Source organism: Strigops habroptila, chromosome 10 (genome assembly GCF_004027225.2).
Source record: "Strigops habroptila isolate Jane chromosome 10, bStrHab1.2.pri, whole genome shotgun sequence".
Classification (NCBI taxonomy): Eukaryota; Metazoa; Chordata; class Aves; order Psittaciformes; family Psittacidae; genus Strigops; species Strigops habroptila.
In genome coordinates this window covers 12,720,411-12,748,061 of record NC_046359.1, presented here as the reverse complement: position 1 = coordinate 12,748,061, position 27,651 = coordinate 12,720,411, and the positions used below count along the sequence as shown (strand labels likewise).

At 37.0% G+C, this 27,651-nt stretch overlaps 1 protein-coding gene across 6 annotated transcripts; it reads right to left on the bottom strand.

The window, feature by feature from the left end:
- Nucleotides 1-11,424: 11,424 nt before the first annotated feature.
- ERMARD (ER membrane associated RNA degradation) lies at nt 11,425-27,624 on the bottom strand. Of its 6 annotated transcripts, none has more exons than XM_030499001.1 (19): nt 27,606-27,623; nt 26,679-26,746; nt 26,196-26,364; nt 24,883-25,022; nt 24,292-24,393; nt 23,704-23,793; nt 22,545-22,642; nt 21,831-21,967; nt 20,377-20,491; nt 19,734-19,836; nt 19,268-19,297; nt 18,689-18,757; nt 18,192-18,362; nt 17,202-17,285; nt 16,304-16,383; nt 15,360-15,488; nt 13,693-13,902; nt 12,637-12,750; nt 11,425-11,974 (listed from the first exon to the last, which is right to left on the bottom strand). In XM_030499001.1, the coding sequence occupies exons 3-19, from the start codon at nt 26,362-26,364 to the stop codon at nt 11,815-11,817; spliced, it is 2,001 nt and encodes a 666-aa protein (XP_030354861.1). In that variant the 5' UTR covers nt 26,679-26,746; nt 27,606-27,623; the 3' UTR covers nt 11,425-11,814. The 6 variants fall into 6 exon arrangements, with proteins under 6 accessions (XP_030354861.1, XP_030354860.1, XP_030354865.1 ...); XM_030499000.1 differs by lacking the exon at nt 27,606-27,623 and adding an exon at nt 27,306-27,581; XM_030499005.1 differs by lacking the exon at nt 26,679-26,746 and having other exon boundaries at nt 27,606-27,624.
- Between the last annotated feature and the right edge of the window lie 27 nt (nt 27,625-27,651).

The following is a 27,651-nucleotide window of genomic DNA, read 5'->3' as shown; positions in this document are numbered from 1 at the left end:
CATATCCAACACCAGGGACGTTGACTACACCCATCACAAAACATAAGGACAGGTATAGTTCTCCTCACTTTACTCACGAGAAAATGAAGCTCGCTCTCACTCACATGCTCTTTCTTTCTGTTTTCTTACTGCTCTCAGAGACTTCTCTCTCTAGTCAGTCATCCTTGCTGTAAGTTTCTTTAAATCATAATTAGGTAATCTTCCAGATTCTGGGGTGCCTTTTGCCAGAGGAATTCCTGAGCCTCAGCCCTTATTTGGTGAAGGTGCCAAATTAACAAAGGAACAGCTAAACACAAGATTCTTTGCTTGTAGTAGAAATCCTGTTTTAGTAGCAACTACTTTTAAGGAACCCTATGTAAAAAAAAAAAAAAAGGTATGTTTATACGTTCATGTTACTGATTTTTTCCTTTGTGTCATATAAAACTCTGAATTTATAAATGCCAGGGCCTGTGCAAGTGTCTCAGTGGGAATTTGGACTTTAAGCTGCAGGATTGCTACCCTCAACCTCAGCGATCCCAAACGTGTGAGCACCAATTGAACTAATTTCTCCAAATCTGTTCCATTTTTGCACTCTGAGCATAGATGCAGCTCTTAGTCACATGCAGAAAGCGAGCTCCCACTAGAAAGGGAGCACAGGGAGGTGCCAGAGACACAGCTGCAGTCCCCAGCCCCCAGCCACATTTCCTGAGTGTGGGCATGGGCCCGCTGCCCACCTTTCCCTCTGCACCAGGTTGTGCCTTATGGCCTTTTCTCTGTACCTGTCTGGAAGGAAAAAGCCCATTGCCTTGCCTTCCTACAGGCCATTCACATAAGGGAAATTCAGGAGCTTTGCCTTAGTTGAAACATGCCAGCATTTGAGTCAATGGCAAATCTGATTTTTTTCTTTCTCCCAGTAGGTAAGAATGTGCTTCTCTGCAGAGTAACAGAAGACATCCTCCACCACCCCCTCCTCATTGCCTATTTGTTTTCTCCCAGTTAAGTCTGTGAGGAAATCCTCTTGGTAAAGCCAGTTAATAAGATTAGATAAATGTCTTTGAAACTAAAATGCTGATATAAAAATCAGAACAACAGAGCACCAGCTGGCTTTTCTTTTGCTTATTCAAATGCAGCTGGAACACCACAGCTAGTAACATGCAAACTGGGAGTGATAATCAATAAGCAGTGAAACAAGAGCAAGATGCCTCTGGAGGAATTTTCCCTTGGTGAGAAAGATGGATTAACTCTAATTCTCAAGGCAACAGAATAAAAAACATTTGCCTAAATTCAGGCATAATTTAAATACTGTTCCAGAGAAACGTGACAGCCTGAAATAGCAGTGAAACAAGATCCTACAGTCACAGCCAGTGACGTTATTTAATGTTGGCACTGGCCTTTTATTTTTAATGTTGATACTGGCCTTTTTTTAATACAAGGTAGCTGCTGCACCGTACAATAAGGAACACGTATCAACGATGTGTAATGATTAAAGGCTGTTTAGTTAAGGACACCAGGTGAGAGAATGATATTATTGACTATTATAGCTCTGTGCATACAGAGGCACACAGTTCTGGGCAGCTTACCCAGCAGGGTGCTGTGTACACAGCAGGCTGAAGACAGAAACATTAACTAAATCACAAGATTTGGACCATTTATCTTATCATCACATAGGGGAAGAGTTTAACTTTCAAGCAGGCACACCTGCTCTCCTTGTAAAACTTTAGTCGCACCATTACAGAGCATGTTCTTGTTTCTTGTTCAAACATGCAGCTGCGGGAGCAGGATGGAGCCAAGGGTGTGTGTCCATCCCTCTTTGAGCGAGCACCCAGCCCTGCATCTGCACATCCTCGCTCATGTGGGAACACCTGCCCCGGCTCGGGGCACCGGCGCATGGCAGCAGCAGACAAGCTACATAACCCACTCACATTTACATTACATTCTCACCACGAGAAGGGTGCTGGGCTAAAATTGAAGATGCTTTAGAGGCTTTTACAGTAGCCACACAAAGTCATTTGTGCTACCGCCCAATGGGATAAAGTGATAAGGATTAAATTTGGGAATTTAATTAAATTTGAGAATGTAGTGAGATGTTTTAGTGTGGTGAACTGAGTTGAAAATCTCATTGACCTATATTTCAGAGGAAACCTGAAATGTCTTCAAGACAAAATCTATATGAAATGTCAAACCTCTGACCAAAGGGATAACTCTGTAGGTGCAGCGTCAAACCCATGTAGATGAATGATCACCTCAAAAAGAGTACTGAATTAAGAAAAATCACATAAATACTGGAAATTTGGATTAGGCTCTGAAGAAGTCACATGAGAGATGAAAAAGTGTGCCATCAAAGTTGAAATTATTCCAGTTTATCTCACCTCAACCTTACCCAACAAGGCAAAGTAAAAAAAGAAAATCAGGCATTAAATATAATGAAAACCACAGAAAATGAGGATCTTCGGAAGTTAAAGACATCACAGATCTTCTAGCATGACCTGAAATCTGGATGAAGGCTTCACCACCAGGTGTTGTGGGGAAGGGCGATGTAAAAGGTGGAAGCAAAGGTAGGAAGCTATGAAGATGGAAGCCACCACATCCTAGAAACCTGTAAACTAAGAAAGGAACTGAGTACGAGCATGAAAAAAAGCATCATGGGAAGCTGTAAGATCAGTGGCAACATTTTAAACTAATATTTCAAGTGAGGAAGGAGCAAGGAAGATCTAAACAAGTGCATGGCATTTTTCCAGAACAAAAACCCCCACAAACCCTACATGCTTACTTAAGGAAAACAAAGAGGAAAAAAAAATTAATTTGTTAGATGATCGTAGAACGAGCAGGACCCACCAACAGGAGATGCTGCAAAGGTAGATATGGTCCTAGTGTGTAGCACATGAAGTAAAGCCACTGCAGGCAGGCAGGCGGGTATTTCTGCTGTTATGCTAGATGGCAGTGCAACCACCTCTGCAAGACTGGGAGGGTTGTGCAAGACCGGTCCCATGGATGAGGAAGCGAAACCAGATCAGGTACAGGGAAAGGCTACTGGGTATATCCAGGAAATAACAAACCTTCTTTATGAGTGGACGCTAAAATATCTGGGCTTGTCTAGCCTAAAAATACGAAGACTGAGAAACTATATGGCTCCTTATTATAAATACATCAAAGTGATGTGTAAACATCAGATAAACAGAAGAGCTACCCAACTAGGGGACAATGCTGGCATAAGAACAAATGAATATGAATGGGCCATGAAAAAACCTGGATACTAGAAGAGGGTTTCTAAGCAACCTGAACAAGGTTCTGATGCAGCAGTACAGTAAACAGGAGATCAGGAGACAAATTATTTCTGGTATTTGATACGGCTGAAAAGATAGTGTGCAATCTGGTTGGCTATAACAACAGCATACAGCACCTAGGAGGCCCCTTCTAGTCCCATCCTTGACATTTCTAAATGCTTTTCACTAATTGGAGGGGAAACTACGTATACAAAGGGCAAACTCAGGATCTTTGGAAAATTTGTATAAAAACACCTGAATAAATAGAACTTATATTAGGCCAGTTTGTAAAAGTCAAAAGGAAACGATAGCTTCCTCTTGATTGCTAACAGCTGCAATCCCTGCCATCCAGCAAGGGTGTTGTCAAGTGAATCCCCATCGTCATAGACCCACCAGCCTACACGGCCAATGCACTCATGCTCATGTGCTGTTTGCTATAAGCCTGCAGAAGCTACAGCTATAGATCATTGTGCTGCAGATGCAGGGATGCAGGGCTCCCTCCATCATGCATCCTGTCTTTCCCACAGACAGGACTGTACCTTGCTTGAATGTTAAAGAAAATATGTTAATCAAAATATCCATAGCATAGATTTGACGCAGTCCATGATAAATTAATCTCCACAAAACAAGTCGATGTATTTGCAGAGGTGGTTGTTCACTCCTGATCTGTACACAGCATCATACACTGATGAAATCACACATCACACAGACTGAGAGATCTAGTTCAGTTCAGATAATTTATAATCTCACTTAGGACATCAACTCACAGCCACAGTGCAAATAATAAACAAAATGCAGTTGTAATGCTCAGGAAAGGTCCCTTTCCTGAGATCGGTAACGTCTCTCTTACTTCAGTACATTAACCTGGTTTGAAGTAAGGGATGCTAAGAATTTCTATTGGGCACTATCTCATATTACCTGGAACAGATAGTCAACCAAAAAACTCCCAACCCAACAATAAGCCCCCCTGGATTTATATATATGTAAATCACATGGGAGACTTCAGGGAAAAAAAAAAAAGAAAAAAAGAAAAAAAAAGGGGGGGGAAAAAAGGGGAAAAAAATTAAGAGAACAATTACAGATCAGGTTAAATTGGCCAGTATTTCTAGCATGAATAATAGACTGTAAATAAATTAGCAACAATGGTGCGTGGTAAAGCTTTAAATCTCACAATGTGATTCCTCATGTCAAGCAACTACTGATTAATCTGAATAGAAATTAACGGCAAACTGGAAGATAATTGTGTAGCAGCTCTGTCTATCCTGGATGCAGAGCACAGGTGCTGGGCCACATCTGCCCCTGAGGACAGCACAGAGACCATTATTCTTACCCAGAAAACATCCTGTCCCACTTTTACAGCAGAAGACTCAGGAGGACATAGAAATGCTATCAATTTGATGGCCATCAGTTCAGTAATCATCCCATAGCCATCTCCCCAGAGATGTATTTAGTATCAGATGCATTTTTCAACCAAATAAATATTCCAGACTTCAGTGTTAATACACCATTAAAATGACACCATAATGCTACATGGAATACTATAAATTAGACCTTGAATATAACAGGCCAGACAGAAACAGCTATTACCCTCTTCCCTGCCCCACCTTTCCCATCCCCACCTACCCTTCCAAAGAAAAATATTTGTAAGGGAGCAGAAAAATTGCTTCCTCATAAAAATGCCTGTGGTTTTGGGATAGACACTTCTTCTTTGCTGATGCAGGTCCCTAAATATCAAGAAATGAGTGCTGAGAGGGTCAGCTGCACGACATTTTCAGTTCAGAGTGTGGTGTTGAAGAGGTGAGCTGGGTTTGCTTTATCTTCCTCCTGCCTCTTTTTCCCCTCCCTCTTCCCTCACCTCATTTCTCCCTACCCCTTCCCTTTGGTGCTATATAAACCAGAGGGCAGGGCATCCAGCTGCTTCCACGGCAGAACAATGTCTGGGCAGAGTCCATGTTGACACAAGTGCATTATATCCTGAAGGGTCAACTGCAGCTTTTCATTTATTTATTTATTTTTGAGGTTACTTTTTCTTTACCAATTGCGTAAATTAACCTTCCACTTTTGCACAGATGCCATTGGTCCAAAATTCATGAGGTCATTATTGTCACAATGATTGCTCCTATCATTGTACTGTCCTGCTGGTTGAAGAGTATTATCATTTTTTCCCATTGAAACAATTAAAACCCCTCCCCTTCCTTAACATTTAATAATAGTTACACCTAGAATATGCACATAGGACTGGTTAGACAGCCAAGGCCCCCTTCTCCCATTTTGGGCTTTTCTGAAGAAGGATTATCTAAGATAAAGGCCAAACACAAAACCACAGTATACCAGCCTGTGGTCCAAATGCTGGCTAGCTCACTACCACAATATCTACATCCTTGCGCAGTGGAGAGCTGTCCAAGGGCTTGGTATGCTGTTCATGACCCCTCTCCACAGCACATTGTGCTACTCAGTCCTGTGGTCCTTAAGAATGGTAAATGGTAAATGGGAGAGCCTACCATGTACACCCTGTTTGAGAAGTACCTTGGTAAATGCACCATCTGACAGCTCTGAAGGGGTTTCAGTCACCTAGAGGCAGCAGCCCACCCAAAACACTCTGCTTGACTGCCATTTCTAGGAAGCAATAACGTTCCTTGCCTTTTCAGAGAACATCCCACTCCAGAAAATGCAGTTAAGGTGGAGTTTAGCTAGTGGAATTGCCTGCAGAGAGGTGTATCAGACACAATTCCACCTATTACACAAGGTAGTACCATTACCAGGAAAGATCCTGCCAAATTAGAGACTGACATTCTCAGGACAAGAGGCCTGTGATTCTTCTAGCTACTATAGGCACATTTTCTCCACACTTTACATTTTTCTTCTGGTGGCAACATACTCCACAATTTATTAAAAAATAGACTATGTGATGGTGCTTGAATTTTCCTGCTCTAATGGGATCTCTACTAAAATCAGCAAAAGGAACTTCAAAAACACACTCCCAGCCACGCCACTTCTAAATATTGACTGCATGTCAGTAGCTCAGTGTGCAGACATTTCAGATGTAAAAAAAAAAAAAAAAAAAATCAAACAAATTAAAGAAAAGATTTTTGGCTTTAAAGGAAACTTCCAGCATTCATTTTTCCAGGCAATGTCTCTGTGTGTTCACTCTTCCAAAACACAATGCTGTGGTATCTCAGAGTTTCTGAAGTGGCAGTGTAGGCACTGTACTCTTATGTCTCATTGAGTGCTCGTTCAAAACAGCTGTATGTTCTATATAAAACATGTTTACATAGTAAATGTACTTCCTGTAGACACAAAGAAATGTTAATGAATAACCGTTCCTGCATTTCAAATTTTGCAGGGCTGTGGGAAGGATCAGTGCATGACAAAATAGTTAATGTTCACCCACTTTCTGGCACATGAAATCTGTTACTACAACTAATCCCTTACACAGAAAAGAAAACATGGAAAACAAACTGGCGCTGGCTGGTTCTAGTATGCTTTTCTTTTTTCTTTTTTTTTTTAGAGAAACTGTGAGATGCATATACATGGGAGAGGAACAGAGGAGGTATTCAGTGGAGAATGCCAGAAGGCATGGACTCCTTTTGGTAGGCTTTAATTGTATATATTGTCTCGGATTCTCACCTTCAGAAAAAATGCCAGTTTGATCTCACCCAGTATTCACTACCCATATTTACATCCTATTGCCTGGGGCCCAGGGAAGGCAAACAACGGGCATTTTCCTTTCAGTCAATTTCTATCTGAAAACCTATATGGCTTAAAAGGCTTCTTAAATAACAGATCTTTATTTATCCTTGAAGATTTTTAAAAAGCAAAAATCAGGTGATTCAACCTATAGCATTGCCCCTGAAAAAGCCTCAAAAAGAAAACTGATTTCTAGTCTAGGTGAAGTTCTTTCTGAAACACAGAAATATTTAAGCATCAAGCATTTGGTATAGAGCTGTTAAGTCTCGCACATGATCCCCACTTCCCTGTGAAGTAAGTCACTAAGTTAATTAGGCTTTGCTATACAGCAATTTTACCCAAAATACATACTTCTTTCTTCCAGTCGATTGAAAATACGCAAGCCTGAAAAAGCAGCACAGATAGGAACCAATTCACTTCAAGGGAAACCCAAACAGCATGGCGCAGATCCTTAGTGGAGTAAAGGATCTGCGCTGAAGAAGATGGGAAAGGAATAGCTTATGCCAGCCAGCAATCTGCTCTGCATCTGTAGACCACTTTATGAAAAAAAGGTGAGACACCATACACGGACCAGATGCATTATTGTAGTATAAGGCAAAAACAAGCTCTGCTGTGGATGTTCCAGCATTTCTACACAAGATTTCACAGTGTACAAAAATTACTTCATGCGAACTAAAATCTTTTTTAACTGCAACCTCTCTGCATGGTTTGAAAGTGCTACTGTGGACAAGGTTTTCAAAGGCCACCCAACAAGCAATGCTCCACTAATATCTTCTTCACAGGGTGGCATATGAATAGCACATTCCAGTTTTAACAGACTGAAGAATCATTAACACAGCAATAAGGCTGAGACCTCAAAGCAATTTTCTCAATAAACACATTCCTTGACAATTATTATTTTTGTTCAAAGATGTATTTTGCTTCTGAGATAAGATTTTTCATGATATCGCAGCGATTAGCAAAGGACAATCTCAAGTTATCAATACCTTCATATGCTTTGTAATAAACAGTGTGAAAATAAGCTATTTATGAAATCCATTCTCTTAAGCTACCTGAGGAGACGGACGGTTGATGAATTCCTGGAAAATGTGAGAAGTCCTCAGCAAATAATGCAGTGAATGTGACGAACCTCTATCTAATTAAAAAAATGTTTGAAAAACATTTTTTTTTCCAGAGGTGTTCAATTTCAAGAGATCTGAAACAAATGAGGAGAGAAAGCACCAGAAGCAATGGCCACAATTAAAGACACATATAACAAAGCTGATGAAATCAGACGAAAACTTGATTTCTTCATACACATTCTAACAAGAGGTAAGAAAGTAAATGTCAGGACGCAATGCTATTTTGAATTGCCAAACACTGCCACCATGTGTTCACTTCAAAGACTACCAGGCTGCTTGAAAACAGCTACATGATAGAGGTATTAAAAGATAAAGCAGATCAAATTCGTTGCTCTATCTATTACATGTTTCTGTATAATGCAATAGTGATGACAACCTCAAAAAAGGTTGTAAGTAGCTACTTGTTTTACATCTGTATAAGAACACGTGGTTCTGTTTGTAACCCCTCCTATCATCATCATGGAGAGCAATAAGGCTCTCCTTAGAGAGTAGAGAATGACAGGAAGAGAATCACGGACAAGCTTTGTTTCCACACCCAGATGCCCACCATAATTGATTTTTCACTGTATTTATGCAGTGTCCATCTCAGTAAACTTCTAGTTCATCTTGATGATTCCTAGAAGGTACCAAAACTCACAAATGTTCCCACAACTGCAAAATAATTTTCAGAGATCAGCTTTTCTTCAAATGTTTATGCATATGAACAAACCCATTCATATAATGATGGAGACAAAGGACTCAGAGGTCTTCTTATAACATTAATTTTCACTTGTTCGTACATAAGTAGCAAAGGATCTCTACTCTTACTTGAAAACTATATCCATTACAATTTGAATTAAGAGCATTCTATTTATTTTTATTTCATACAATCTCTTACCTGAAAACTCCCCTTGAGCTGGAAGGCAGGCAGAGAAACTGCATCTCACTACTGAAAAGCTAATATGATTACAGATGCTCCTCTTCTCATTTAGATAGGATATTCAAGAAGAGGCAAAGGAATGCCAAAGACTTAGTCAAAAAGATGGATACCTGATTTTCTTCCATGTTTTCAAAACTTGTGTCATAAATTCTTCGAGTCGGGATGCCTGACATTAGCCTGTAAGATCATGAAGTATTAGGAACAAATATCAGCTATTTTTAATGAACACATATGCATACACACATAAATTGATTAATTGAATTCAGAAGGACTGAAGAATCCTCACTCCTTTGTCAGCATTATCCAGGTAAACAAAAGATAACAACCACCTTCCTCAGAGGATGCTGCAGACTCCACATCTATGTCTGTATAGATTCACTGGGTGAATACTAGCTCCAGGAAAATGCAGACAAACACCTGGATGAAAGAACACCATGTAAGAAAACATTCTTTGGTACAATTTTAGGTATTTGAAATTGCAAGAAAGATTGAATTTTGAAAAAAGACTGAACAACTACTTGAATGCCTAATGAATGACTATGCAGCTTAGCTCCAGAATTTATACTGATTAGGAGACAAAAAAAAAATCAGAACACTTGCATTTAAACATTTTTTGTTAGCATTACTCATGCGTGTATCCACTGGATGTCTTTGCTTATTCCAAACATCTTTTGCTTTCAGGAACACTGAGTGTCCAGAGTCAAGATTCTTTCTGATATCCTAAAGTGACTCCAAACAGATGGCAAAAATAATTAACTGAAGTGGAGAAGTCATCTCAAGTAACTGATAAAGGACAAACACCATGATCTTTATTTACCATGTATCTCGCCATTTGCTCTTCAATGCGCATTGTAGAATATGCACTTATTCTGCAGCTCTATTCTGCAAGTCTTTTAACAGCAGGGAGAAACCATAAGTCCTGGATGCAGCTCTAATAGCAAATGACAGCATTAAGTCAGAATAAATTGGATTGTCCCAGTCTGTTCCAGATTTGTTTAACAATAGATGGTAAAAGCATTCCCATCAGAGAGCTTCAGAGGTAGGAAAACAAACTGGAAAAGCATCTTTGACAAAATTGCCAGAAGTCCATCATGTTTCTTACTGCAGACTTAAAGCAGCAACTCCCATGCTTGGCACTAATTAGTAAAAGAGAAACTGTAAATGTGCTCCATCTTAACTAGAAGCATATGAAGAGAACACCACACAAGATCATTTTAGCAAAGTTTAAATATAGGAACAAAAGGACAATTTATGTTGTTGAAACTATACATCTGTGGTCTACAAGGTGCTTTTCAGTAGATGAACATACTTTCAAAAGGAGAGAGCAGGTCAACTGTTAATGTACTTTTAAACCACAACTCTGTGGATTTCTTGATCTCTTTCCTACAATAAATATGTAAAGCTTAACTAAATTTTTTGCCTTACAACACTTACCACCATCAAAGCAAGTGTCATCATAAATGTCACTACCAAGCTACACTTAGCAGATGTTAACATGTCTGAGCAGTCAACGGGTACAAAGTAAGCCTCCAAAAATATAATTAGGATTTGTCAACTCAGACATTAAAAAGAGCTGAAATTTCAGACTGTGGCTCACTGCATTTAATTCACTATTCTCTATTCCCAGTTTTTATCTTTCTTTGCTAGTTCACACTTCTTCACATCATTTACTTCCACAGTAACAAAAAACCCCCATGGAAAGTGACATAGTTGAATTCCAAACACACACAATACATTGCAAAAGTAACATAAAGGAAGCAATATGATACTATCCATCCCCCACACCAAATAAACCAAACTAGTACTTCTCTCACTGTGATTTCCAGTCAAGAAACATTGCAAAGAATTTTATTAAAATGTAACTTGAATCTGTGATCCTTTGTAGAGCCAAACATTCTCCAGACATTACCCTCTGGTTTTACTCTCCTCAGGAGAAAGCAAATGGATAGAGATTGGTGGTCTTCTGTGAATCTGTTCTTCAAGTGATGCATTCCTCTGAAATTCTACTCTTTGGAGATGAGAAAGGGGGAGAATTTATTTTGAAAAAACAAGTTATTCAAATGAATGTTGTGTGCAACAAGAGGGTAACTTTTTGAACCATAATAAATTCCTGTCTGTGACTACATGCATGTAAGTGTTCATATTTATTCTCCAGGAAATTAACTTACTAACTAACTAGATATTTATTGGGACTGAGCAGATGAAATTAAACAAAAGAAACATATTGTGCAAAAGGTATTCCACCCTGCTTCCTTTAAATCCTGGTATATCAACAGCTGGTTACTATGTTGTCAGCTCTACCTCAGTGCAAGATCTGACTCTGTTTTGAACTAACACCAAGCACAGCTGCCAGTGAGCACTACTTTCTGCTAAACGTTCATCATTTCTCGACCTGTTGATCACAGTGTCTGACATAATTTCCAGTATATTTTAAAGTAAAAAATTACTTTTAACATTTAAAATTTTCCAGAGTTTTTATTCACACTCTTTTCTTGGATATTTTCAGTAGAAAAATACAATAATAACCACAATAATAGAAAACTAGGAAAAACCAACTAACCAACAAAAAAATCCAAGCTACAAAATGCATAATAAACTTAAAGCAGGACTTGCATCATCCTGATTTAGCTCAGTAAATCTTTTTCACTGGATTTAGCAAACAGTCTGTTCTTCAGAAGCTTGATCATACAACTCCAGTTTCAACAGTCACCTTCAAATAAAAAGACTAAATTTTGCATCCAAAATTTGACAGTGACTCATGAAGTCTGTCTTTGAATTAGACTCATCTAATTTGAGGACTCCATAACTTTTAAGATATAACAATGTCCAAACAACCTTAAAGCCATTATGTAGTTAGCTGCATTAACATTAGCTTTCTGTCACTGATTCTCTTTATTTTTATCAAAATCTTGTTTGTCAGCTCCAGGGTTTCATCCCACTTGTTTTTCTCGGGGCTGGTGTATGTCACCAAGTTCTCAGTATACTGCAAGACTGACTTCAAAAACCTACAAGAAATAAAACCAAAGAAGAAAAACTCAAGAAAAGATTTAAAAGGAAAAAAGAAATAAAGAAAAATATCTCAATGCCTGATGTAAAGCAGCTAATGTCTCCAAATTTCCAAATCTCCCTCAGGATGATTAATACATTCAAGGTTTCTTCTACTTCTGGAAGAGAACCACTCCCTCATTCCCATAGTACCGATTCAGAATTTTCAGAACTGCAATTAAACACTGCCAGAGAAAGAATGCAGTGATAAAATGTCTGATAGAATTTTCCCCAAATGGCTTCCTTTCCTTTCTCAGTCACATTTCACAATGCCTATGGTATTCAACCAGCTGTTAATTGACACACAAGGACTAAAATTACCAACAATTTTAAATATGGGTTTTATGTATTAATATTTTTTGAGTGATTGTTCTCTATCTATACTAAAGAAGAGTCTAGTTAAAATTAAAAATGTGAATAACTGGACCATATGTTTTCAGCTAAGTCATTTAGTTCTTGAATGAATATTGTCTGAGATATGAGGATAACTACAATAATAGGAAGTATGACAATGTACTAAAAGTCACGCTGTTCCTTTTATTTTTTCTCTACAGAATTTATATTACAGATCAAAAATGAGCATGTAAAATTTCCTATTTTCATAAAGTACTTATATACTCACTTTAGATACTGCTGATAATCAGAAGGATTCTTCTTACAGACCAGATGAATGTTGACTAGTTCTACAGTCATCAACACTAAGATGAGCCGCAACACTGGAGACAAAAATTTAATGCTAGAAATAAGAAAAAATATTTTAAAAAAACCAAACTAAACCCAAACTAAATAGAAATCATTACTGTAATAAATTCTTCAGGTTTCTGCATCCATCCTAAATAGCTGGATATTGCGAGGGACAGGGGGAGCAATGGCTATGAAAAGTCCTTCAGCAATGAGCAGAGCAAATATCAATACTATAAACAAAGACTATAAATGATGAAGCCTCAAAAATAGGAAAAAAAGAAAAACATATATAGTTAATATTCCAAAGGAAACCTCACCAGCACCCATTAATCCATAGATAATTAAGTGGAATTCAACTGAATTGCAAATATGTACCATGAGTTGTCAGTTTAAGCTATGTTTCTTTAATAAGATGGTTAACGTTTTTAGGAGCATAACCTGGCCAAGAATACAATATTAACAATTTTCCCATTTTTTAAAGTAGATTCATAAATCCCTGAAAAATACTTCTGAATAGGAACAAAATTAATGGAATACTAAACAATCTCTCTTCTATCTATAAAGATGCTGACCCAGGCATAATGATAAAAAGCAGAAATAAAGTAGGCATGGTCTTGAAAGCAGTTTAACCTATTATATTCAGATAAAACTTGAATGGCATTTATACGCTTAAATAGGAAAAACTAGCAACTAAAAATTACACTGTAGCATTTAAATTATACTTTTCTTTGAAAACTTGTAATTTACAGCGAAATAATCTAGCAATGTTAAAAATACCCACTAAATTATTCTCCAATTTGAGATTTTGTTGTTATCGCAGTATTACTACAAAACAGACGTCTGGGTTGACACTGTACTCTGAAATGGTTAACAAGAGCACATATGCACTGTTGACTTTAAACTTCTAAGACAAAGCACTGAAAGCTAGCAACAGCAGCATGCAGCCACTCCCTAATAAACCTAACCACGAAGTAAAGAAAAACCATCAGCCAACCTGTTCAACATTCGTAGATAGTTATGCCTCTGGCGAGAACGCAGAGTCTTGTTCATCCACTGTTTGTATCTCAACTCGGTGCTGGCAATAACTTGTTCAGACACTTGATGGCACTGTGTGCTTATTTTACGGAGTACCACCAGCATTTCCAGTACAGGTCGTGGAGAATAAAGTGTGCAAATACGTGTATCACAAAGCTCAATCAACAGCCTCCAAAACAGGAAGGAATTGTTAATCTCAATCTTTTGTTTGCTGGATTTAACATGAGATACATTTCAGATTCGGTGTGGTTTGATTAATCATGTTTTAACTCAGAAAACCTGGAAACAGGTTACTGTTACCTCATGACTGAAAGAAAGTATCTATATCTAAGTAGTAGGGGTAGTGACTGTGTTCTCTATCGCTTTACCGAATATAAATGCAAAACTGCTGGTGATAAATATGTTTCCCCTTTCAGATCAAAGAAATACGACCACAATAAACAAAACTGCCTGGCTGAAATGATATACTGAACACATCAAATCGCAGCAGGGTTGTGGTTGAAGCCTCCCACCATAGTTCAATTCACAATGAATTAACATCTACCATAATAAAACTCACACAAACAAATGGCATTAATTAGTCCTCCCATTAGTGTGTGGTCTTTGTGCAGAACAAGAAGCAGATTTCACATTTTGTAAAATGCAGGTGGTGAAGCTATTGTTTCAATCAACACCACACGAGAATATGCTTTGTTGAAGCTCCCAAATATCTTTCTGCTGTCATATTCTGATCTGCTAACCTAATGTGTCACACACCACTTTAAATACTCTGTTGTTAAAGAAATGTTTCTTAATCTCCCTCATGATCAAATTATCTCTGAGACAGCAAAACATTAATGACTAAAAGTGATATAGGGAGAAAACTAAAAATGGTTTAATACCTTAGTAATTAGGCTTCTTTTCATAAATAAGTGCAGAACAGCAAGTAGGAAACAGAAGGCACACATGCTACATAAGTAAAGCAACAGACAAAGCCTTCTTTGCACTATCCTATCCATGCCTAATAGGTTTGATTAGGAGAGTTTTGTTCAAATCTATTTATTCAGTCATAGGACTCTTTAAGACTGCTATAAGAGTGACAAAAGTGTTTTCATCATTATTCCAAGTCGGATATAATGGGAACTAATATACCTCCAAGTCTGACAAGAGTGTAACAAGGTATCTTCTATTTCAGAATCTTGATACTAAAGCATGTAAGAATGGAATTATGTAGCGGCATATTATTATTTTAAATGCCACACACAGCTGTGACACCAAGCACATTAATTTCTGATGCAGTTTTAGCACACAAAACAGATTAAAACCAACTAAGTCTAGTCAGTATATAAATATTTAAAACATTTTGCTTCCCCAGTCTGCAAGAAAAATGGTTATTTTTCTCATGCAGATTTACAAGTAAAATCTTTACTGTAATAATGTCCCAAATCTACAATTTTCATTTTGAAGATGATGTTCAGCCACATTCTTAAAATTTTTAGATTAAATCGGCAGCAACATCAGAAAAGTGCATGCAGGATTTAAAGCACTGTTCTAAAAACAGGTTAATGAGTAACTTAGGTTTGCTAGTTCTTGTGCTGGGATGTGTGTAGAAGCTGACAGTGGGAACCAGTAGGATGTGAAACTCACCTCTCAGTTAAGACACTGTTAATCGGATCATCTGAACTACAGCAAGTCTGGGGCATGTATTGTTGCAACTGAGATAGAATTTCAGATATCATCAAAATCAAAGTACTAGCTTCAGTATTTCCTTCCAATCTTAAAAACAAAAGGAAAAACAACAATTTGAGATTATAAAACTGTGTAGTACTCATTATTTCTTAAATGGCATAGATCAAGATGCAGATTTTGGGGACAGCATTCAGCGTCCACTCTTACTCTCTGATATTATGGTTCTTTGCCCTCTACCTTGTAAGCATGATATTGTTTCTCCAACTAAATCCAACCTTTTCTCAGTCTCAGCATTCTTCTGAAGCCCTCTTAATACTCCATTCATCAAAATCCTGCAGCATACTGAGTATGTGGTAGATACACTGAATTTTCTCCTCTCGGCTCTAAACAAGCATAATTTCCTCCAGTGATATTATTCTTGAGTTCCTCCTTTTCAAATAACAAGAGAATATTACATTCTTTTTATGAGTAATACCTCATGTAAAGTCTTCCACTGATTTGGTTGCCAAGCCCTTTTCAGAACCAGCAATTGTTTTCTGTTTTACATCCGGCACAACATTTTTTTTTAAATTGTGAAACACTTAAGCTTTAGTTTAACTTCCTAACAGATTCTTCAGCATCTTCTCAGAAATAGAATATGGAGTCACTAACACCTTTGTATGTTTCAGATGTCTTCTCATTCCCTTCAAGTTAGCATATTGTTGACAGTTTTTATAGTATCTGTACCGATGTTTACAGCACAGATTAAGCTAAAAAGAGCAAAGGGGTCTTCTCACAACCCCTGTGGTATCTATCATCTTCCTAGTAAAGTATTTGAAGAGATATTTCACCATCTCAAATCCCATTCTTCATAACTACTCTGAGAACTACCTTTTTTTTTTTTTTTAATAGCATACACATACCCTTTAACTGTTTGAACTTGCTCCTCAGGCACTGTTGGTAATTCAGGCCATAAGTGAATGCTCTTCATACATTCCAGTACCTCAAAAATGTATAATGAAAAATGTTATATAAAGTGTAGCCTTTAACAGACAGGACAATATATTTCACTTTTCTTAATGGCTACTTAGAAAAAAATGCAACAGGCAGTAAGTTACTTGTTCAATAGTCATAATTGTGTAAGCTGACATCAATTGCTAAGGTTTGTGTTAGGGCAAAACATCTTGGTGTACAATTTTATGCTAAAACATCACCTGAATAAACTGGTTTACTGTTGTTTCTTCCCTTTTTTAAATATAAAAACTCGTTAATTTTGCAACACTGTTTGAACGCTGTCAAAAATTAAAAGTACAAAGCATGCCTACTGCAATCTCAATTCACTAGAGGAACATCTTCAAGCAGCTCAATAATTCATAAACTGATCAGCAGAGAACTATCACAGCACTTCAAAGCAGATTTTGCTCCAGTGACGGAATCTTAATCAGCTGGCTTTCATACAATAAAAACCTTAGTCATAGCCTAATCCAAGATGCCTAGGGGCATGACCACACAGAATGTTCCTGACATAAGAAACCACAAGCAGATTAAGAAAACTACAGAACAGCAAATATTCAGGTAAGAATACAACTATTCAGTGATCTACAGCACAAATATGGCATCAATTGCATCAACAGGAGTGTGCTTAATTACATCTCATTTTAGCAACTGTAAATTCCGAAAGATAAAAATAAAAAGATCACCAAAAAATATGTAAGATTTTAAATTTCTGGTACAATCAAAAGCGTGAAGACAACAATTGGACCATTCTTAAGGATCAGCAATTTTAATGACCAAAATGCTTTCACAGTTGGAAGTACATACCTGTTTCTTGAGTCGGGCAATTGGATGAAATCGAGAGCAGTAGCAACTTGCACAGTTCATCAGTGGTTTTACGACCATGTGTTCCTGATTTACAAAATCACAGACAACACACAATGGTTTCTTTAAATTGTCCTAATCATACACAGACCTATATTTATACTTAATTTTATGCAAGCCACCTATAGTACTGAAGTCAATAAGACTTCCAAATGTCTGAGGGCTGAAAGCAGTAATCAGCACAGCGAGTGTTTAAAGTTTAATTTCTTTGACAAATTTTAACTATGAAACCTGACAGCAGCTGACAGAAAAGCAACCAAGTATTCTCAAAATGCAGCAGCATGCAATATATTTTGTGAAACTAAACCGAGCTGCAACTAATAAATGGAAGATTTATTTCACAGCTTGGTGCATGATATTGAAAGAAGTAATCCCCAATATTAACAGGAAACTGGGGGAAGCAAATATAATACTTGCTAATGTTGAGAAACATGTATTGCTAGACAAAAAGTGCTCACGAATTCACAGCATAGAGTGTGGATACAAACCAAACCTCCATTAGCAAGACACCATTATTTATAGTGTCTCTGAGAAAAAAAAAATCTCAAATATTACATTCCTCAGTGGCCGAGCTACAGCTGTTCTACAAACCCTTCAGATAATTCAACAGATGAACAGGCTAGATACTGATACAATTTGACAAATAAAATTAAGCGGAAGCACTATAATTTATGGACCAACCATACGAATAAGGAGTGCTTAAGTAAACAAATTAAGATACAGTAAGAAAGAGTAATCTTTTGGAGAACTTTCTGTACTTATTTCACTACAAAACTAGAAAAAACATACTTTTGTAACGTTTTACTTGGAGGAATACGTCATTTCCACAAATAACTGCTGTCATGAAAGACATGGCATAAGATATTCTGAAATTAGACTTGGTATCCAAAACAGACGAAAAAATCCCATCATCTGAGAACATACTGATCCTACCTTAAAAGCAAACATGTCCTCATCTGAGAACCTGCAGAGAAGAGTAATTGCAAATGCAACTAACTGATTAGCTACTTCTCTGGGAAATGTTTCTAGATTGATCTCTCCATGGCTTAAACGATCTCTTATACGTGGACCCTCCTGGTGGTTCAAGAAATCCCAAAGAAATTCCTGTAGAAACACCAAGTGTATAGAACTCTATTCCATGTATATTCACACAGAATAAAATACATTCAGTACATAAAATACCTTTGAAAGTTAAGTATGTGATCATGTCTATAGGAAAGAAGCATTTAGATAGTCAGAAAAAACAATGCAAACTATGCTTGTATTAAACAAAAAAAAAAGGGGGGGGGGGGAACCCAAAAGAAAAAAAGCCACAACAAAACCAAACAAAAACCAACCAACAAACAAACAAAAAACAAAATCCAAAAAACAATCCCAAACAACCCAACCAAACAACAAAAAGCCAAACCATAAACTTTTAAAACACTTGCCATGGCAGGCTCCTCGAGAACTGCAGGGAGCTGGTTGACTTCTTCATTATCCAAATGCTTTACTAGCATCTAGAAAAAAAGTAATTTGAATAGAAGCTTATCATTGAAAGCCACACACTCAAAGAGAAAACACCAAGTTAAAAGGTTTCCCCAATTTTAAGCAATTATTTCCACCACTAAAGAATCAAGTTGCCTAATTATTACTGACAGACAATTTGAGATAAATCAAGACAGTTGTAAAATTGAAGATTTCTGCTTGCAATGTTTATTTCCATTTATTTTGAATAACTGAACTTAGGAAAAATGACAGAATGTTTCTGTGAGATAAAGAAAATCAAGATAAAAATATTTAAAAGAAACTAAAGTCTGTTCATTAAAATTTCTATTAATTTTTATATTTTCTGGGGATTCCAAATTTTACGTTTTCTGTCCATCATCTTCTATTTAGAAAAAAAAATCAGAAATAATGTCTTACCCAACAGAATAAAGTGCTTTCTGTTCTCTAGTAATGGGAAACATGCACGTGCTTAAATTCTGACATTGATATATATTAAAAAAAAATTAAAAAAACACACATACCTCATCAAAAGTGGTGTAGAGAGCAGAAGACTAGAATAAAAGACAATATTATTTGATTTTCAAATGAAAACAATTAAGTAGAGATGTACAGCAAGCTTGTATTTATTCATTTGCATGAAATATCAAAAGTGCATGAATAGCGAAAAAATTAAATTAAAAAAGGGACTTCTGGATTTTGTGCCAAGTTTCTTAAAATATATATAACATGATCTACTTTCCACCCTAAATTACTGTTTATGAACACTAACCTTCAAGTGCTTTTTCAGATCTTTTACTGGCAGACATTTTTATAAAAATGTAAGAGGCATTCATGAAACTCCACTGGAAATTTGTAAATAATGTTCCATAATTGACTGAAAAAATTTTGGGGGAGAATCTAAATGTTCAGACGCTATACTTCTAGAATAACTATTTTGCAAATATTGTTAAGCACTAAACTACAATTGACTTTAGACAGAAATTTTACCTCAGCTGTTAGCAATCGATTTGGACATTTATTAGTTGTAGTGAAGAGCAATCTAAGTCCAACTTCCAGCTGAGGAAGTAAGAAAATCACACAGTCAGCATACCTGAAAAAATAACAGAGATAGCCAAAGAGGTTTTCCCCCCTTATAAATACAATCCTAATGGAAATTAGAGCCATCTCAGAGTTATACTCTCAGGCCAAACAACCCAGACCAGAATTCCTTTGTAATCTACTTTGTAAACAAACAATAAATGACTAGCTGAGCCCAAGAGAAGCTGACCACCAAACTCAAACCAGTTCAGAGAGGAGAATAACTTACAAAAAGGTGGAGCATGAGCGAGGAAAACAAAACAAAATGTTAATAACTGAAGATTTGTTTCACTTGCTTTGTAAAACTCTAGGTTTTGGCTACATCTGCTGTAGTTCTTTTTAGGTTTCAAAATATAGTTTATAATCCTAATTGGCATGAAATAAAGTCTGTGAACTTTCTGAGATACCACCACAACAATGCATAACTAGATGCTGTTAAGCAACAGATTTAGCATAAAGCTTTGCAATCTACAAATGCTGCTATTATTATTTAAATATAGAATATATTATTTTTATATTCTATTAAAAAAAAAAAAAATAAAACCACTGTTACCTGCTTCGCTTGAAAGCTGTTAAAGCAGCCATCCAAAATGGTATCATTGGTTTTAATACAAAACTGGACAGGTTTACTAGCTCTTCAGCTATGGAAACTGCTTCATGATTAAGATCTGCAAGTTAGCAAACCAACACTGAAAAACTGCATACAAAGTACAGTTTACTAATTAAATCTTAATATTTCACTGAAAATATAAGATTATTTCAGCATTTGTAAAGGGAGACTTGAAAGCTATCCAATTTATTTTAACTATGCAAATACATGGGTAGTCACATTTAAGATGAGGACCTGAGTTTATAAGATTGCATTTTTAGCGATAATATAAAATGACAGAGTAAAACCAGTTAAAGAGTCATGGCTGCTTTTTACTGAGATTAAAAGACTATGCAGCAACTGCACACAGTTGCTGAGTTAGTTGTTCTCGACCAACTTCAAATACTTTAAAAAAGTGTAATGTATTCATCATTTTAATTCAGTAAGAATCAGTACAGTAGTATGAACATTTGAATGCGAACATTGTTCCTACTTTATCAATTATATATGTGCTGACATTCAGCATAACAAATTCACACTTCACACTTCAATGCCACCATATAATGAAACTCACATTTATGAATTCACATTTTAAATATCTTATCCAAAAGAAAGCTTAAAATGGCAAGTGCAACTTGATTGCAGTAGGTGCTGTTTCGAAGCATATCAACAGCTATAGGATTTATACTACATGATGATTGGAATGTTATCAGATTGATTTGGTTCCCAAAAGCCCTGTGTCAGTTCTGCGAGAAGATACTCCACTGGCAAATTGATGACGTAGCACAAACTGACCACAACCACCATTGACACCAAGACTACTCATATGCTGTTACTGCTTTAAAAATAATAGGAATAAACCAAAAAAGGTCTGTAGCCAGGGAGATGAGAAGATTTTAATCTGACATTTCAGTTCCTTCCCTGAAAAAAAGCATCAGTGTACTGAAGATGCGTCACCATCTTTTACTCTGTCTCACCACTGCCTTCCCAGTAAGGTGCAGGGCACTCCTGCTGGGACCCTTCCAGCTGAAAGCCACTGATATTGGAAAGAATTAGATTTTCTAAAGGCAAACTAGATGACTGTTATATGAAACGAACTCTCATAGTCAAAAAACTGGAATATACAGTTGAAATCTTTTAGAAGCAGTAACGTTACACGTTTCAAAGTGTTACAATTATTTTAGAATGTAGAGAATGTACTATTTTTTGATTCAATAGTCAGTGAAACTGCCTACGTATTAAAAAGTTTCCTACAAGCATGACTGATTCGTCTAATGCCAGTGTACATAGGTATAGGTATCTTTGTTAAAATTCAATCTTAGAACTGTGAAAAATGCATTATTTTCAACTGCACTTTTGGACAATGAAACAATAGCAAATATAGCATAACAAAAACTTGCTAAAGGTTCAATACTCGCCTGGAAATACATCAAGCTCCTCTAAGCTAACGAAGATCACGTAAGGTCGATGTACTAAAATGCATTTATTTTGCAGAAGATATGTCCGTAACAACTGACCCAATCCTGCAGTTAAAAAAAGCAGCATAGCACAGTATCTAGGGAGAATACCATAATATATTAGAAAAGCCTATACAACTAAATCTTTTATAAAGAATCAACATTTCTGGGTTAAGGGTAAAGTTTGGGGTTTTTTTTAATCTTTCAAAGAACATCCAAAACCTAGGCTCCCTATTTCTTTTGAGTAGGGACAGTTAATATAATTGCATTCACAAGAATGAAAAAACTATGTAGAATTAGGAAAAAAGCATCACTGTATTCTACATTGGCTGCTGTTGCTCCTCCTCTCCCATTCCTCTCCCTTTTGTTCCGAGTTAGTCCTGACGGCCCTGACCAGGTTTCAAAAAAAGGCTTTCAGCTTTCTTGCTTTTCCTGTTAGTAAAAAAAACACAGGACATAAAACTGACCAGCTTTATAATGGCAGAAGTATTCTATGGAAATCTCTTTCTGAACGAAGCAGCAGCAGCAGCAGGGGAAAAGTGCCAGGATACTGCCAGAGGCCTTAAGACTATTTATTTATTTATTTTTCAGTACAGGCAGTAAGCGTTATTAGTGGCTTTTTAAGCACTCTCAAGTCTGACTGGTAAGAAAATAAGGTTCTTTATGGTAACTTACTTGGCAGGAATTTCTTTTGGGGATGCAAACCCATGCCACAAAACATTACGAAGATTCAGACCATATGGAGATCCAATGAATACCCTGAGTACATTCATCTGATTAATAAAACAAAATGATTAATGCTTGAAGAAATCTATTCTTTATCACCTGTATCTTTCCCTAACAGAAAATTTCAGAAGTTACTGAGAAACTACAATGTCTACCGTCAAGATAACTGGCCACAGCTTGTCACAGTAATAGCAACTCTTTATTTGCAATTCCCAATATTCTCTGAAAGACAATCTTTCAGCTTTATTGTACATGCTATAGAATATAATACAGGAAGAGTTATTGCATGCAAACAAATAAGATCAAGCTTAGGCCTTACTTCTTGTAGTGTAAATCCACCATAATTTAACAAAAAACCAGAATATGTGTTCAAAGCTGCATCCCCAGATCACTAGCAAACAAAATGGGAAACTTTGTTTTTATTTTTTAACTGTAAGAATGGAGCTATTCCACATGGCATGAAAATTTAGTAAATAATCCTTATAACAATGCTAGAGCGGCTAACAATACAAGCTTCTACAGTTCACATTCAATATTTTGTCCTAACAAAGAATTTACTTTTACAAAACTGTATGTGAAAGACCACCTACTCTGCTTACACAGAGTGTAAATGTAATAGATTTTTTTTATTATTATAATGCCTTTGCACATGGGGATGAACAAACTAGTTTCCTCTATTTTGAAACATTTTAGTGTTGTAAACCTTATAAAGCATCTTACTACAGTGATGGTGAAGGGGAACGTGGCTTGTCAGAAACACTGCAAAATGTGTATTTTCAAGCTGTGCAACTCAGAAAGAGGCAGACAACTCTGCAGCATGCTCACCTCCTTGACAGATATGTGAACTTTTGCACACATAGTTTTTTTCATGTAGAAAAGCAAGTAAGAACTTAGGAGCTTGCCTTTAAAATATTTCAATTTACAATATTCACTATTTTTGGCATATATCCCCAGACTGTAACATGTATAAAATGGAAGTTTTTACAATATATTACAGAATTTGTAAACTCATCTTCAGTGAAAGTAAAAGCTGTGCTTGGAAACCTGCCATTTGGCAAGAGGAAAACCAGCTCGGTATTTATTACTTATTTCAAAACTATGCACTTACTACAGCTTGTCCAAAAACAACTGCAAGCTGCTCAGAAGCAAGCAAGTCTCTTAGAAGGAAAGGACAATCTTTACCAAGCAGTAAATATACCTATTAAAAAAAAAAAAAAACCACAAAAGCAAACCAGATAACATAAGTAATTCAGTATACTTCTCTGTATTTCAAACATGCAACTTGACTATTTCACCCGTGCTGCACTATTTCACCCATGCTGCCTGCTCCTGCCCTACCTCACAGAAGTTACTACACCATCAGATCTTCTGTGAAACGTATGCTGCTCTCTGTTTCAGTTAAGTAAGCCAGAGCAATAAAGACCTATCATATATATGCTGATTAAGCAAACCCTGATTTTTTAAAATCAAACTCACACAAGCAACTCTACCAGCACAGGTGAGGGAGTCCCAGGTGTTTCCATTTGCAAAACTGGATCCAGAAAAGAACATGTATCCAACTTAAAATGCAGCTGGGCTACTAGAGTACTGCTAGAGTACAGTGTTACCTCACTTTTTCAACATGCAATTAAATATAAGAGCTTATTCTCATCTTGTAAATCCAAATCTGCGATAGACTCCTCATGCTGGCACTTACATTGCCCAAGGCTCGTTCTAGGCATGATGTTAGCTTCATTAATCCAAGAGCAACTTCTGTACTTTGTGTATATTGTAGAACATCAAATACTTCAAGAAATAACTGTATGAGAGGGGAGAGGAATAATGCTGTGTTAAATAGAAGGAACAATTAAATTGTCTAAAGCATAGAGAAAATTAAATATTTCTCTGTGATAGTTGCTCTACAAGTGTAGAAAGAAAACTATGCCAACAACATGAAAATGTAGATGCCTGGAAAGAAACCGCCCTAGGTCACAATGTATCTAGTGCCTTACATCTATAAAAATTATCAACAATAACTTTACACAGTAAAACCTGGTACTCAGCACAGATTGTCAGAGAAACAAAATCCTACCATCTTTGGTTAGAACAGGCTCAGCACCTCAAGTTCTCTTATATAAAATCTAATTACAAAGTCAGGAAAATCAGAAGCAACTACATATCAGAGAATGACAGTTAGTTACAAATTCTAAGCATTTTCATACATTGATCTCTCTTCTGTGTTCTTACATTAAACTTCCCTAGAGGGTTCATGTGCCAAAATACAAATTGTCAAGAGACATCTCCATACCTCTGTGCAGTTTGTCCAGTGGAACCACAATGCATACTTAATTACAAATTGCTCCTTGGTCAGAGATTTGAAGTGCAAATTAACAGATTCACATACAGGTCCTAACGATCGTATACTTTTGACATAATCCACACTTTGATCTTAAATTGAAAAACAGAAGGTGATTAGAGTACCAAACCTGCCAAAGATCCAATATTTTAAAACTCACAGGGAGTAAAACCTTGTGTGCATATTTAGGACAAAGAATTTTATCCAGACTACTTTAGCACAATTAATACAGTACAATTTACTATCCAAAAGACCGCGGAGATAAGATATAAAAAAGTAGAAGTGCAGTGTGAAACCAGGTAAGATCAAGTACCTTCTCCAAAGAAATTAATAAATTAATAAATTTAAAAAACAAAACAAAACAACCCACCACAACAAAAAACCCCAAAACTTAATGGAAGAAAATATGGAAGAGGATTATTATGTTCTGATTTTGCTGAAATGGGAAGAACCTACTAGAGTACATAAACTCCACCTTATCAAGCTGGAAGCTAGTGCAGGCTCAGAGGGATCAGTCAAGTTGCACCACCTATGCCCTTTAAAGAACGCAGATGGATGTGGTACCTTACAGAGTGGTATTAACTGCTCCTCTTAGGTGGGAAGCTTTTATAGGACAATAAATTATTTCAATTTACTGAAAGATATTGCTTGAGGCAAAAACATGTATCATTTTTATCACCTCTGGAAACTAATAATAGAGGTTGCATGATTCAATTTGGCAAATTAAAATTCAATTAGTTCATCAGGGCATAAATACTTTGTTTTGGTTAAAACAATTAACAAAATAATTATAAACTGGCCTACAAACAGAAGGGAAACCAAACGGTATTTCTGTACAAGCTAAAGCTGGGGAAACAAAAAAAAACCCAACAATCAACAGCAGGAATACTGATGGCCCCAGAGTGTTTTAGAAATACTGGGGGGGGGGGGAAAAAGGATATAAAGAACACAGAAGAAAGCAATTATGAGCTAGGAGAGAAGCAGAACTGAACCCTTTATGCACAGGCACAGGCAGTTGAGAACCAAGATGAATGAGGAAGCAAAGGAGCAGGTACTTATGTAGCACAGATTACGTGAATCTTAGGAGCCAGCAATAACCAAATACCAAATGTGGATGAAAAATTTAAAGTCGCCTGTAGATACGAACTGTATGTACTCTAATTTGCAGCAAAACTAATGCTGTACTGTAATAAAATGTTATAGCCAAGCTAGGATTGCTATGAACTGTGCTGAGATTTTGCATTACTCTTAAATGTATCACCAACCTGATTGAAGGTAACACACATGCTCTGTAACAGCGTGCCAACACACTTCACCATTTTCAGATAAAATATTATTAATATCATAGGCATCTGTCTTCTCAAATCCAAGTTTACAAATCAGATAATGCACAGGTAGAGAAAGACAAGTAGTGACTGAGTCTGACAACGCCATCTAGAACACACACACAGAAAAATAAGTCTTTGCATTAAGAAAGTACATGAAACAAAATTATCATTAAAGCATACCCATAAGCACAGACATACAGATAGCAATATGGCATCTGTAAACAAGTTGTTAAGGTTAGCAATGCAACTTTCATCTATGCATATGATAAAAGAAACTCTCTGAGCAGAACCACCTTATGGAAAACTGAGGGGAAGAATTGCTCTACTTGCACAAGGCCAGGGTGGTATATTTCTGAATGGTTGTATCTACTGAACTGATGCCCAGATAGACTGAAGCAAAAGATCCCAGTTTATATATACCTGTTCTGTGTGACTTCTTAGTTTGCAGGGAAAATGATGCTACTTCAAATAAAACCAAGATCTTCAGTCTTTATGAACAGCAAAATCATTGTGAGGGGAGGGGAGAGAGAGGGAAATGACACGTGAATTCTATATGAGCTGGTAGAACAATCTAAACATAAATGTTATTTGTACACTGCTCTAAACAGAAAGATGGACTGGTACAGAAGCGCACATTTAAATTAAAGAATTTGCAAAGATAGAAAAATACTTATGCTAAAAAGGAGGAAAATGCTTCTGATTTGGTAAAAAAGAGCCACACTTATTAATTAAACAGAAAAGACAGACAAGAAATTGTTTGAAAATAAAATATCACAACAAATTATAAAAAGACCCCATTAAACTTTAAAAAAAAAAATAAATTCCTCTTTAATTAGGTGGTGGAATTGACCCTCACAGTACATGATTTCTGAATTCATGGCGTCAAGGAGACGCCAGACTACACATATATGGGTAACAGCACAGACCAGGCATGACAGTTCCTACCGGGAACTGATATTAGCTGCCATCAGGAGTATCATATCTACTACCAGAAAAGAAAGAAATCTAAAATATTCACATAACATATAATTCAGTCCTCCGCCTTACTTTACGTCCCGCTCCCCATTTCACTGTCACAGACAGGAGGCAAAACCTGAGCTACCACAGCCGCTCTTTACCGCCTAGAACAGACCCGACACGGAGCAGGCAGCTGCCGTTTTCGGGGAGGGAGCGTAACCAAGCCCCGGGTTCCGCCGGTGTCTAACACCCTGCGCCCCCTCCCGCAGCACCGGCACGTTCCCCGGGCCGGAAGCAACGCCGGGCCCAAAGCCCCCGATCCGCCCCCTCTCGCTCGCAGAGCCCACTCCGCCATGGCGCCGTGCCGCCGCGCCGCCGCGCCGCCGTTACCTCCGCTAATGCTGTACGCGCCCGCTCTACGTCATGACGCTGGGCT

Coding starts and splice junctions, on each gene's coding strand:
- ERMARD (XM_030499005.1), bottom strand. CDS start 26,364: ATGGCGTTGTCAGACTCAGTCACTACTTGTCTTTCTCTACCTGTGCAT. Junction 12,751..13,692: donor TATCTACGAATGTTGAACAG/GTTGGCTGATGG, acceptor TCTTATTTCTAG/CATTAAATTTTTGTCTCCAG. Junction 11,975..12,636: donor GATTATCAGCAGTATCTAAA/GTGAGTATATAA, acceptor TATTTCTTGTAG/GTTTTTGAAGTCAGTCTTGC.